We start from the raw sequence: 12,715 nt of genomic DNA, 5'->3' as shown, positions 1-12,715 counted from the left end.
GTCTCTACCATTGTGTGCAGTGAGCACCATTCTCTGTATATGCTGGGGTCTTCTAAGTGCGCACGATCTTCGGAGGTGGCCAGCCCCAAGTCTACAGGTGCATGGTGTTGCCACAGGGCCTCTCCCTATCTGACGCGGAGGGAGGCTCTGCCCAAGCCGCCATGTACCGTGAATCACAAAACTTCAGAACCTCTGTCTGAGCTGTCATTGTCACGAAAGGACTCCACGCATAACCTACGGGGATTTTTTATTGTTTCAGACCCAGTCATGCATACTAAAGTTACATGTTTTCACCACTTTGACTTAGAAAATGCACTAGAAAAATAAACTTTTTGGTCAGAACAAACACTGAAGTAGATGAATCCTCCACCACGTGTCCATACACTCAAAGCTAAACTGAATTTCAGTTTGAAGCGAGGAATGTGACCAGCGGCTGAAACGGTGCCCCAGTCTGGTCAGAAAATTAGCCCACCTTCCGGCCCTGTCGGAGTGGTGTCGGAGAGAGGTTGTGGGTATTCCACTGCCACGAGCTGTAAGCGAATCCACAAGAATCCCCAATGGCAGCTGAGTTTCTGCCCAGCTAAACATGCTGGCCAGGGAGACCAAAGGAAAAGCAGCTGTCAAACGGTAAATTCATCACTAGCATCTCCATCCACGAGCCACACCGGGCCTTCCTGTGGAACCAGATCTGTTAAGGAGGAATTTGGATCTGATGACGCCCGTTACTTGGCCTGTCAAGCAAACCATTGCTGAGTCGGGAGAATAGGAAGGAATTTACTTTGGATTTATGGATTTATGAAATTACCAGATCCCCACACTGAGAGGCATCACCAGAACGGACACCTTTCCCGAACAGCTGAGAGGTTTCTGTTTGGTGTCTCCACATATCTCAGGCCACAGAACAGCCACACTTACGCCATGACCTTGGTTAACACTTCACTTCCTAAATGGAAGAGGGGGCTTCGAGAGAAAACCTTAAAAGCTGAACACTTTAAAATGAAGTATTCTAATAATGCCACAACAGTACTACAGGTTTTGCCTCCCCAAATGAAAAAGTAATCTCATGACTGACCTTGAGAATCCCGTGGCATTTAAAGAAACTGCCCACCCAGGGAGAATTCAGAAAGGCTCAGTATGTTACAGGAGTTCAGGGACAATACCTCTTGCTGTGCTCTCTCTCTGGCAGAAATGTAGTATCTTAACAAGCCGAAGTGTTTGTAAACCTCTAAGGACATGTGGCTCCTTGTAAAAGCAAGATGAAGTCTGGGGACGCTAAAGCCACTTCTGCCAAAAGCAAATAAACTCCAGAGAAGCCAGAGGTGTGCACAGTTGTTTCCGTAGCTTTCTTCCAGCCTCCCCCTGTGAAGGCAGAATAGGATTCCAGGAAGAGACACAATTTTCCAGATTCTGTATAAGAAGAGGAAGAAGACCCCCATCTTACCTAAGTTGACAGAGTCATTTGGCATCGACAGCTTCAGATGTCGATTCATTCAGACCTACATTTCCTATAAAGTAACCCAGATTGGCAGGGGAGGAGGGGGGAGGCAGGAAAGGCCTCCAAAAGGCAGAGTACAATGTCCCTGTAGCAGTAAAGCCAATTGATGCCGAAAACAGAGGGTTCAGAGCTGAGTGTAGATCCTTTTTATCATGTGATTCAGGGGTGTTCAGTGGCTCATCCAAGGCCACGGTAACATAAAGCCATTACTCGGGTCTCCTGATACACCATTCCTTTCCCTTTTCTATACCACAGTGCCCTGAATTTGGGGAAAAGTTACTTTTCAGGTGTTGGTGAAATGGGCCAGAATTTTTCCCTGAAGGAAGACACTCCCAGGTCTCCGGATGCTCCCTCATTTGGCCCATCAGTGTACCCCCACTACCGAGTCAGGCTCACTGGGTGCTCCCTTGGTTGTTCCCTCACCCTGCTAGGGAAACTTTACACAAATGCCTGGCGAAGCCACACAGAAACTGCCTTGATTTTCACCCAAGCAGTCCCAGTTTCACAGCTTGGTTCAAACCTCCTGAGGTGTCAAAGCTATTTGATCTCTCTTTGAAGCTGCAGAAGGCAGACAGATCTTAGCTCTGACTCCTTTCAGAAGCTGAATGCAACAGCTCCTTGGTCCAACTGGAGAGGCCTCGGAAACGGGCAGCATCCTGGTCTCTGACATACTTGTCCAGGTGAGCTTAAATACATGTAAACTTCTGCAGTCAAATAGACACGGGCAAAACCGGCCAGGAATGCAATACAGAGTTTAAACTTTGGAAACCTGGTGGGGCCAAATGGTTCATTTGTCCTTCATTGTAGCTTGCTGTTGGTTTTGTTTTTTAAACTCTTTCCTCTTTGAGATGTGAGAAAGCCTCTAACCAATTCCCACCTCCAAGCAGTTGGGTTCTGAACCATCTACTTTAGTCATCCTACTTGTGCTATTTTGATCTCTTCAGCAATGCTGGTCACACTGTCATCAGCAGATGGAACCGGAGGCTGCCAGGGGTATGCACTTGGGTATTTCCAGCTATGCCAGGTCCCACGAGGATTCAGGGTTAGTATCTATGGTGAAAGGATCTTTCTCTGGAATTGGCACTAATGAGGTGAATAATTTCCACCACCAACTTCTCCAGACATTTAAACAGTACTATACAGATGAAGAGCTTATTAACAATAGACTGGCCTTTGCATTTCAGAGTACCGTTCTCTACCTAACTGAGCTGTCCCCCTTGCCTGGTGGTCTAGTAAATGCATGGAGAAGGTACTTACACAACACACAGTACTCGTCACTTTTTAACGCCATGACTTTCAAGGAATGAATACAAAAGAAAATAGGTCAAAAGCCACCAAATGAACCACTTAATTTGATGCGTGGGCTAAGGCTAAATTTTTGACAGAAAAGGTCTAAAGTGCTGAAACGCAGAACTAACATTCAGTCTCGCTGGATAAGGTCTGTCCACCCACACCAGAGGCAGAGACTCAAGACGGTCTGCGAGGGTGGGGGCCCCAGAAGTGATCCAGCAATAACCTGCCCTTGCAATCATTTCCAGAGACCAAAATTTAAGAATCCCACTCAAGTCATTTAACCATTCCCCACTGCCAGGTTTACAAGGTACCACCAGAGCCTCAGGGATAGAAGGAATTCATACAAACCCTGGTCATCTCACCTGCCCTTTTCAAGTTTAATCCTCCCTACAAGAAGGAAGTTCGTTATCGCCAGGTCCCAAGAATATACATACTAGTTTCCTTAAAGGCAGGGCCAGATGGTGACATACGCCTCTTGGAGAGGCCCAGATGTACCACAAAACAAGATCCAACCACTTGCATCTAGAGGCAAGAAAACCAATTTTTCTAGGCAGAAAGCCAACATCTAACATTCAGTAACTAAACCAAATCCCAGAATGTCATGCCAAAGCCCTAGGCATCATTTCATCCAGCCTCATTTTACAGATGAGAAAGGTGAGGCCCACAGAGGCCCAGGTCTTGTCTACAGTCACACATCTGGGGCTGGAGCCCTGGTCTCTTAATTCTTGGGCCAGAATTCTTTTAGCTACTCAGGCCTCACATCCAGTGTTTCAGGTTGAGTAAAATCATATACCTCTAGGATCCTGTATGATTCTATTGAGAACAAGGGCTAAGGCTTTATGGGTTTGGGAAAACTTCAGTTTCTATTGCAAGAGTCAACCAGTGAATCCCAGAGGTGCTTTGAAGTCTCGCTCCCAAATTTGATCATGAAGTGCTGCTTATGTCCTGATGCTCCCACGATTGAGTTAAGGTGCTTTCCAAACGCGGTGATGGCAGCTGGGGTCTGGACCTCAAACTAGAAATTTCACGATGAGCAACAGAGGTCTTTAGTTAGGGTTCATGCGAAAGACAAATTCCCAAAGTCTCACGTGTGGCCACCTGGTAGGCTTGGCCAAGTTATTTCACAGGCGTGTCGCCACTGGCCAGTCAGGTTGTTTTCTCCTGAATGTGGGACCAAAGTGACTTTGGTCCTGGTTTTTCCTGTTCCGACATCTGTAAGAACCAGATACAGCTTCCAGATTAATGGTTGCAAACCGAGATTCCAAACATTTGGGAATCACTGAGGACATTTTCCGTGTCTTCCGTGGATTAATTCAAGTAACCAATGGCTTACCCCGTGGCTCAGCCTCAGAGCCCCACAGGATGCAATTCAATGACAAGGAGCAAGACTGACTCCGTGGCACCTCAAATTCTCCTTGTGCCTCTCCAAAGCAAAAGGCAAGGATTTAAAGATGGTGGCACTCACAGAGGACTGGCTAATAGCAGGAGTATAGCTGTGACTTCACAGCCCGCAGGGAATCATCACACTGCGCATCTGAGCTTAGCCCCTCGGGCGGCAGGGCCTGGCCCAGGATGCTGTCACAGACGGGAACAGGTTGGCAGAACTCTCTCACAAAGTCCTCCTCCGAGGCCAGCAGCACCGCGTTCCAGGCGGTGGTGTCTAGCTCTCCAGCCGTGCCCCCATACTCCTTGGGGAGGATGCTTCTTGGAAGGTTTGTGTGGAGAGAGTTCAGGTCAGACCCGTGGAGGAAAAACTAAAGGGGGGATGAGATGGAAACACACGTGTCCTCAGGTTAATCAGGATCGGTGGCCTGCAGGATAGGTAGGCGCTCAGACATCTGCTGACCTTATAAAGGAACAGTTGACGGCAACTTCGCCCTTCCAGTTCCTCAAAAAGCCCGAGGACCCTTAATTCCCTTCCTTATAACCCACGCACTGTTGGCTGGCCCTTCAAAATATATCCGAGATTCGACCCCTTTGGAACCATGCCGCTAGGGCTTCTCCCCTGGTTTCCCACGATAGCTTCTGACCTGGTCTTCCTACTCACAGCCTGTCCTACAATCTCAGCTCTTCTCAGTGCTGGACGGTGCCGCTCCTCTTTGTACAACCTGCCAACGCTCCCACCTCACGCCCACAGGGCCTGGCATAGTCTTGCCCTTGCTGCTCCTCTGTCTCCCTCCTCCCTCTGCGGATGTGCTCCCACCTCAGGGCAGTGCCACTGCTGATTCTCTTATCTTTATGCTCACTCCCTCAGGTCTTTGCTCAAGGCCAGCTTCTCAGCGATGCCACCTCTAACCACCCTGTTGAAGGCTACAACCCCTTGCCCCCGTTCTGTACTATCCCATTTCTCTGCTGAATTTTTCTCCATAGCACTTACCACATTTTAATACTAGGTAATACACATCCGCTGTCCGTGTCTCTCTCTAGAATGCAAGGTTCCCAGGGGGCAGAGATTTTGGTCTATATATTGCTCATCTAGAACATACTTGTACATAGTAGTTAAGTGATACATATTTTTGAATGAGTGAATGAGCATATGAAGGATGAAATGAACAGGATAATGGACCACAGATACGGTCATTTCATAGGTATAAAAGGCCTCTTCCAAAGGCTGCTTTGGCAGCCTGGGGTGCCTGGGTGGCTCAGTTGGTTAAGCATCTGACTTTGGCTCAGGTCATGATTTCACAGTTTGTGAGTTCGAGCCCCGTGTCGGGCTCTGTGCTGACAGATTGGAGCCCACTTTGGATTCTGTGTCTCCCTCCCTCTCTGCCCCTCTCCCGCTCGTGCTCTGTGTCTCAAAAATGAATACACATTTAAAAAAAATTTTAAAATAGAATAAAAAAAAAAAAAAAGGTTCCAAACAGTATCTCCAGGTACTAGGCAGGGATGCTACTAAGTTAGCAATTCTCAAGCCAAACTGCATCAGAATTACCTTAAGTAGAGTTTAAAAACAGACTCTTGGGCTTCACCCCTAAACTGGAGTTAAAATCTTCAGGAAAAAGGTCCCGGAATCTGGATTTTATTTTATTATTACTATTATTTAAAATTTTATTTTTAAGTAATCTCTACACTCGACATGGGGCTGGAACTTCTAACCCCAAGATTCAAGAGTTGCATGTTCTACTGACTGAGCCAGTGAGGTGCCCCCTTGTCTGGATTTTAAATTCCTTCTCCTGCAACCCTGAGATTCTATCTCTATGTGTTTCCTCTTTGAAAAAGAGTACATGGGGCGCCTGGGTGGCTCAGTTGGTTAGGCGTCCGACTTCGGCTCAGGTCATGATCTCACAGCTCATGATTTCGAGCCCCGTGTTGGCCTCTGTGCTGACAGCTCGGAGCCTGGAGCCTGCTTTGGATTCTGTGTCTCCTCCTCTCTCTGCTCCTCCCCCACTTGTGCTGTGTCTCTGTCTCTCAAAAATGACTAAATGTAAAAAAAAAAAACAAAAGAATTTTTTTTTAAATAAAAAACAGGAAAAGAGTACAAAATTCAAGACCATCTTTGGAGGGACCATAATATTCATAGGCCTGGGGAAGAAGGAGAAAAATATGAACCACATTTAATTGCAGTCCTCAGAGAGGCTGAGGGAGAAGACGTGGCTCTCCTAGGTCAGAACCATCTATCCTTTGTTAAATAACAGGTAAGCTACAACTCACAAATCTCATAAACCTTGAATTATTCCACAAACTTGATATAGCAAGACAACAAATCAGGTAAATGGGAGGCCTTGAAAATAGCGTTTTTTTGGTTTTTTTTAAATTTTTTTTTTTAACGTTTATTTTATTTTTGAGACAGAGAGAGACAGAGCATGAACGGGGGAGGGTCAGAGAGAGGGAGACACAGAATCTGAAACAGACTCCAGGCTCTGAGCTGTCAGCACAGAGCCTGACACGGGGCTTGAACTCACGGGCCGTGAGATCATGACCTGAGCTGAAGTCGGCCGCTCAACCGACTGAGCCACCCAGGCGCCCCGAAAATAGCGTTTTTAAAGCCCAAGAAGCTGTAGTAAGAAATCGCCATAACTTTTCAACTATCTGCCTGATACTACGCTTTTCCATGCCCTCTTGCACACAAAATACAATGTTGGTTCGCAGTGCCCAGGCCAGGATATTAAAAAGTCTAAATGACTACAGAGCAGAGAAGCTCTTACGATACCAATCCCACTCTGCTCTCTCCACTGCCAAATATTCTGATTAATTTTATCTTCTTCTCACAGAAAAGACTGTTCATTTAGTTTATCTGTAACTCTGTACTTTCCAAATTAATCACTCCAGGGCAAAAATAATAAAGAAGTTTATCAATGTCACCAATAAAGGAGCAAAAACAAAAAAAAAGTTAAAGTATCAAGTTAACAGAATCATCACTTACTCTGTTTGCTATTTTCTCCTTCAGAAATGGTTTTATGATGGCAAAAATGCCTTTAAATATTCGAGGTTCATTCACTACATGGACTGCTTTTATCCGAATGGGGAAGCCATCCTGTGAGGGAAGGGAAGGAGGTGTTAGAACAGGTCGGGTGCCTGCAGACTGTTTCCACAGTCTGCCTTTCTCATTTAAGTCTTCTTCATTAGGCCCCCAAATTGGTTTGGTGTGATTCTCAGGGCCTCATCAAAGATGGCCCACGTGGGGTCTAGCCAGGAAGACAAGCCTCAGAGAAAGAGTCTCTTGGGACCTAGACTTAGGCAAATAAGTGCAGAGCTGCTCCTCTTATAGGGGTGGAAGGGGGGCGAGGGGGGGCATAAAAAGGCCAGAGCCTGTGGATCAATGTAGCAAACATCAGACCTTCAGGATCAGTGTCGCCCAAAGAGTATTTCTCAGGACAGTACTAGGTGTGATTGGAAAAAAGGTTCCACAGTAGGTAGGTTTGAGAGTAGCAGATCACAGAGTCACATAGTTTCCTTAAATGTGACACTGTTCACATGCAAATGTTTACAGTCACATTCACAAGAAAGGGACATGCTACACCGCACCTCCCAAACTTATTTAACCCTGGGACTTTTTTTCCCCCAGATTACCTTCCAAGACTAGAAAATATGATCCAAACTCATTATGCTGATACTTGAATCTACACAGTAGATCAAAAGAAGAGTGGGAGCTCAGGAAAGCCAGAGTATTAGCTCGTCACCAGAATTCACATTTCTGATAACGACCAAATGTAACACTGATGTCGAAATAATCAGCCTGGTAACAGTAGGGGCTTACACACATTGTGGGATTCGGAGAGGAAACTGTTATTTGTCTGGTGCCCCACAGCTCACGAGAGACTGCACCCACAAGCTAGTCGGGGGGAATGAGGAGCCAAAACTGTTACAGCTGGGAGACTCAGGCCAGGCTACGCCTGTGAGGGCTTGGGGTCCCCATCCACCTAAAAGGAAAAGTAATTCGTGCTTGCTTAGGCAGCACGTATACTAAAAAGGAACACAAATTCTTGCCTTGTCTATCTCAGAGGACTCCCTGTAGGACTGAATGAGATAATGACTATAAAAGCACACTGCAAACCGTTGAACACTGTGCACATATGGGAGGAACTTTCCGGTTCCCGGCACTTGTGTTCTGAAATACAGAACACGCGAAATGTGAAAGCATCTGTCCAAAACAGTCCAAAAGGCTCCCCGGCCCTAGGTCCCAGAGGGCAGGACAGGCTCTAGCAGTCAGACGGAAACACAGATTTTCAGTTTCATTTGTTCAAAGTGCTCCTCTGTCTTCTGGAGCAAAGAACCCCTCAAAAAACGTGCAGAAAGCATTTCTCTGGTTGTTTGGGCTCTTGCCCTAAAGCTGATCTTGCCCAGACTGAAGGCACCTCAGAAACTACTGGAGAACCTGACGAGAGTGTGTGGTAAATAGGGCACCTACATTTCTTCCCATAATGCTTTTGCATCTTTCAGGTCATTGGAGAAGTGGGGTTTGTGTAGCACGTGGGCTCTGTGGTAAACGGACAGGCCCTGGGGAAAGCCAAAACCATCATGGAGCAGGCACACAACAGACAAGGGCCATACCTGAAGGATGCCAATCACCTTTTTGGCTATAAAAGGGCCAAAGTGAGATGCTTTTGATAAGCTCACTCCTTTGTAGTCTGCAAGAATTACAATTCCATTCACCTGGGTTTCTTCAGACTGAATGAGTTTTTCTAATGTCAAGTATATGGCTCGGATGTTTTCGGTAATTGGATAGTTGCTCGGTATCCATCTGTCTGAGGTCATAAGAAACAGACAGAATGTTACAGAGATGAATACAAACAGGTAACCCACAGGCTAAGATTGATCTCCTTGCTAGAACTCTTGTTTAAAGATGGAAAGAAAGATATTCTACTGGCCTGACTCTGTTTAGGTTAGTAAATGGGACGCCTTAAGCAACAGCTGATGTTCTTAATTCCAAATACAGCAACACATTGTGAAGTGGAAATGCCATTGGGTGCTGTGGTTAAAAGCATCAGCTCTGAAGTCAGACACACCCAGGGGTTTGCAACTAACTAGCTGTGTGACCCTGGGTGAGTTACTTCCTCATTCTGAGCCCACATCTCCTCAGCAGAATGGGATAATAACACTAACCTTAATGGACATCTGTGCCTTCTGCCAACAGATGTGTCCCCAGATTTTTATACCTTCACCCTGAGCTACCTCTTTCCATGCTATCCGAGCAAGTTTGGGTAAAACTGACCTGACTCCTGACTGCAGAGGTGGGCTTGGTCAATGCGGGTCTTACCTCCTCCTAGCCACAGCATGTGATCCAAGCCAGATCAAACAGAGCCAAAGGGACTCAATTCTGGGACCTCGGCCCTTTGGAAAGAAAAGATCTCTCTTCCCTCTGGTAGTGGTGAGGCCAGGAGCCAGAGACTCAGGGGCCCCACGAGGCAAGAGCTGGCCTGACACTGAAGCCTGTACCAAGGGAGGCAGAGATAGAGACAGCTTTCCAGTGCTGTGGTTTGAGCAAAGTCCCCTTTCTGGATGCTTCTTTAATATTCCCTATATATTTAAGGAGTCCTTCCTTTCTCTGGGAAGAAGATGGAAATGACAACTTTTGACTATTAACCACTATTCTCAAGAAAATCCCACCAAGACCGGTGTGTCCTTTTCTTAGGAAGATAAAACTCCACGTGACTGTCACCACCAAGGGGATATGAAATATGCGCAACATTCCTACGGAAAAAGTCTTTGTCCAAAAACTGTGCCAGTTTGCTGTTTAATGTTGCTGCCAATTAGAGCTGCTTCTACATAACTGGATGTCATCCTTTTCAGTCACATATGTCCCAAAAGAGCTTATAAAAAGGCAAAGCTAATAGCCAGTTGACAACAAAACCTCCTGTGTATGCCTCCTCCTAAAAAGTTGCATTGGTGGGAAGGGTCTAGCTCTGCTCTAGACACATCGGGAAAATCCACCTCGCAAGCAAAGGGTTGAAACCACGCAAGCAAAGAGGTGAAATCAGTGTGCTAATCTGTTTTGTAATATCCTTATGAGTTGAGTACAGAGGAGTAGCAGAAAAAAAAAAAAATTAAAAAAAAACCACAGCTGACTGGTTCCTAGGGCTCCCGATGCCCTAAAATCTCCTAGGGCTCCCGATGCCCTAAAATCTCCACTGCATTGCTTATTTTAAAATAAAATAAAAAATAAGGTAAACAATCCCAGTTTTGGCAAGTGTCTAAAATAGCAGATAAATCAGTTAACACTGTGCCTGGGACACACTAAGGGCTCAAGAGGATGGTTTAATCTCCAAAGAGGGTTTGGTAAATGACCAAAGCACCTGGTGACATGGAACTTCAAGGCAGAGGAAGGCACAGGGAGGTCTCTATTCCCCTTCAGGCGTCCTTTTAAGAGGAGTGTTACGAGATGTCCTGATTAATACCACAAAGTGCTAAGATGGAAAACAGAATCTAAAGTCCATGGATGGCTTAACAAAGTAGAGGAAAGGAGGGGGTGGGAGGAGGCACAGGGTGGACAGACTGGACTGCCCACCCCCACTGATGTCTACCTCACCTACTCACAAAGGAGGGATGGGGTGGGGGGCTCCTGGCAGCCCTGCTTTGTACCCTGTGACCGAGGCAGTCTTCTCAGCCCACCAGACTGCCATCGCTAGAAACCAGGACTGTGCGTGGAGCGATACCAGATCTCACCATGTGCACAGAGGAAGCAAAAGCCACTCTACAGAATGAAGGATGAAGAAGATATGCACAGGACAGCAGGAACGTGTGGCCCAGAGAGATGCACAGACTGACAGACACAGGCAGGACAGGGAGAATGGCTGGCTTAGTTCACGATGGGGGAATGAACTGGATCCTGGTTCTGGGGTGCCGGGCTCAGTGAGAGCTACACCTTCAGCTCGCTGGTTCCTCGGGATGCTCATGTCTTTCTAGACTAACTCCTCCCTTTTTTTTTTTTTTTCCTAAGCCAGGTTGAGTAGTTTTTTGTCATTTGTAATCAGAAGAGCTTTGGCTGTAACAGGGAGAAAACAAACAGGAAAATATAAGGGAGAGAGGGCGCCAGACACACAACATCGCAAACGGCCGGGATGCACGCGCCCGAAGAGTCTAGGGTGATACCTGGGCGGATGCAGAGGATATGGCAGCCGCGGGGGTCGGTGTGGGGCAGCACGGTGAGGAAGCCAGAAGCGAGGACATCCTTTACGGCCGAGGGCTTCAGGTTATTGAAGACTTCGGGCCAGCTTCGCCGGCAGCTGTGGTAGTTGACCAGGAGCTGCAGGGCCCGGTCGTAATCAAACTTGCGGGCTCGGAGGAAGCGCAGCAGGAAGGCGTCATCCAGGGACGTGCTCAGGTTCGGACACTCCTTCCGCACCATGTCACGGAGGGCCTGCACGTCTCGAAGTCTCCATTCTGGCTTCTCCTGCAGCTCTTCTCTGGCTTTGGTGACCAGTTCTTCTGTCAGTGAGCACACATAGCCCGGGGGCTCGGGAGGTGGCGGCGGCAGCTCATTCTCTGAGAGTGAGGCCGCAGAGGGGCTGGTCCTCGGAGAGTCGCTTTCTTCGGACATTAGCTACCAGGATCCCTGCCAAGACACCAACCCCAAAGCCAAGTTAACAGAGCCCGGCCCTGCTCGTTTCAGGGCAGCACAATGTGGGGGGGGGGGGAGGGGGGGACAGGCACACTTTTGTCAGAGCAGTGGTTCTCAACTGGGGCAACGAACTGATCTGAACCACGTGCCCAGGTCCAACCCCAGACTGAACGAAGCCCACATTTCCACGGAGGCCCCCGGGCAGCTACAGCAGGGCATGGACACTCCTCACCAAACACCGTGGCCTTGCTGACAGATGTAGGGACGGTTGCTCAGTCTACTCATAATTAAGGAAATGTGAATCAAAAGTCTGAAACTGGTGAAAATACTTGATATTTTTGCTGATATGCTTGCTGTTGGTCAGAGAATAAACTGGCATAGCCTCTTCGGAGGGCAGCTTGTCGATACGGGCCACAATTTAAAACCACACACCTGTTGCCCAGCATCCCGTTTCTAGGACATACACTTGCATGTGTGTGCAAAACAGACACCCAAGGATGATCACTTCAAGTGCTAATTATAATGGGAAAAGATAGGAAACATTTTAACTGCATACCAGTTGGAGACTGGTTAAATATTATAAGAATGGGATACTATTCACTCATAAAAAGGAATTAAGCAGGCCTTTATAAATGACACACTACGGAAAGGAAAGCAAGATGCAGAATAATGGGTATAATCTCATTTATATTTTAAAAATGTATTCATATATACTTGTGAATGCACCTACAATTTCTGGAAGGAAATACAAGAAAACTGTTATCAATGGTTCTGTCTAGGGAGCAGTACTGGACAGCTGGACATTTAAAGAGAGAGACTTATTACTGTACCATTTGACTTTTCTACCATATACACGTAGGACTTATCCTGATGGCCGTGAAACCATGCTGATGGACTCTCCCGCTGGGATGGAGCATAACTGATGAATG

At 47.0% G+C, this 12,715-nt stretch overlaps 1 protein-coding gene across 15 annotated transcripts in view; it reads right to left on the bottom strand.

Annotated features, from left to right (window-relative positions):
- Window positions 1-238: 238 nt before the first annotated feature.
- Window positions 239-12,715, bottom strand: part of TTPAL (alpha tocopherol transfer protein like) — a 36,151-nt gene continuing 23,674 nt past the window's right edge. For 11 of the 15 annotated variants that reach the window (XM_060618626.3, XM_060618633.3, XM_060618657.3 and 8 more), the window contains 4 exons: window positions 11,318-11,780; window positions 8,780-8,973; window positions 7,152-7,262; window positions 239-4,542 (listed from right to left, as the gene is read on the bottom strand). In XM_060618626.3, the coding sequence (XP_060474609.1) occupies window positions 4,264-4,542; window positions 7,152-7,262; window positions 8,780-8,973; window positions 11,318-11,765 (1,032 nt within the window). In that variant the 5' untranslated portion in view covers window positions 11,766-11,780 and the 3' untranslated portion in view covers window positions 239-4,263. Of the gene's footprint in view, window positions 4,543-5,127; window positions 5,274-7,151; window positions 7,263-8,779; window positions 8,974-11,317; window positions 11,781-12,715 lie in introns of those variants that run through there. The other 4 variants (XM_060618688.3, XM_078444055.2, XM_060618696.3 and 1 more) reach the window with 4 other exon arrangements.

This window comes from Panthera onca, chromosome A3 (assembly GCF_046562875.1).
Source record: "Panthera onca isolate mPanOnc1 chromosome A3, mPanOnc1 haplotype 2, whole genome shotgun sequence".
Lineage (NCBI taxonomy): Eukaryota > Metazoa > Chordata > Mammalia > Carnivora > Felidae > Panthera > Panthera onca.
Note: the sequence above shows the minus strand (reverse complement) of the source record. Positions and strands in the feature narration are given on the sequence as shown.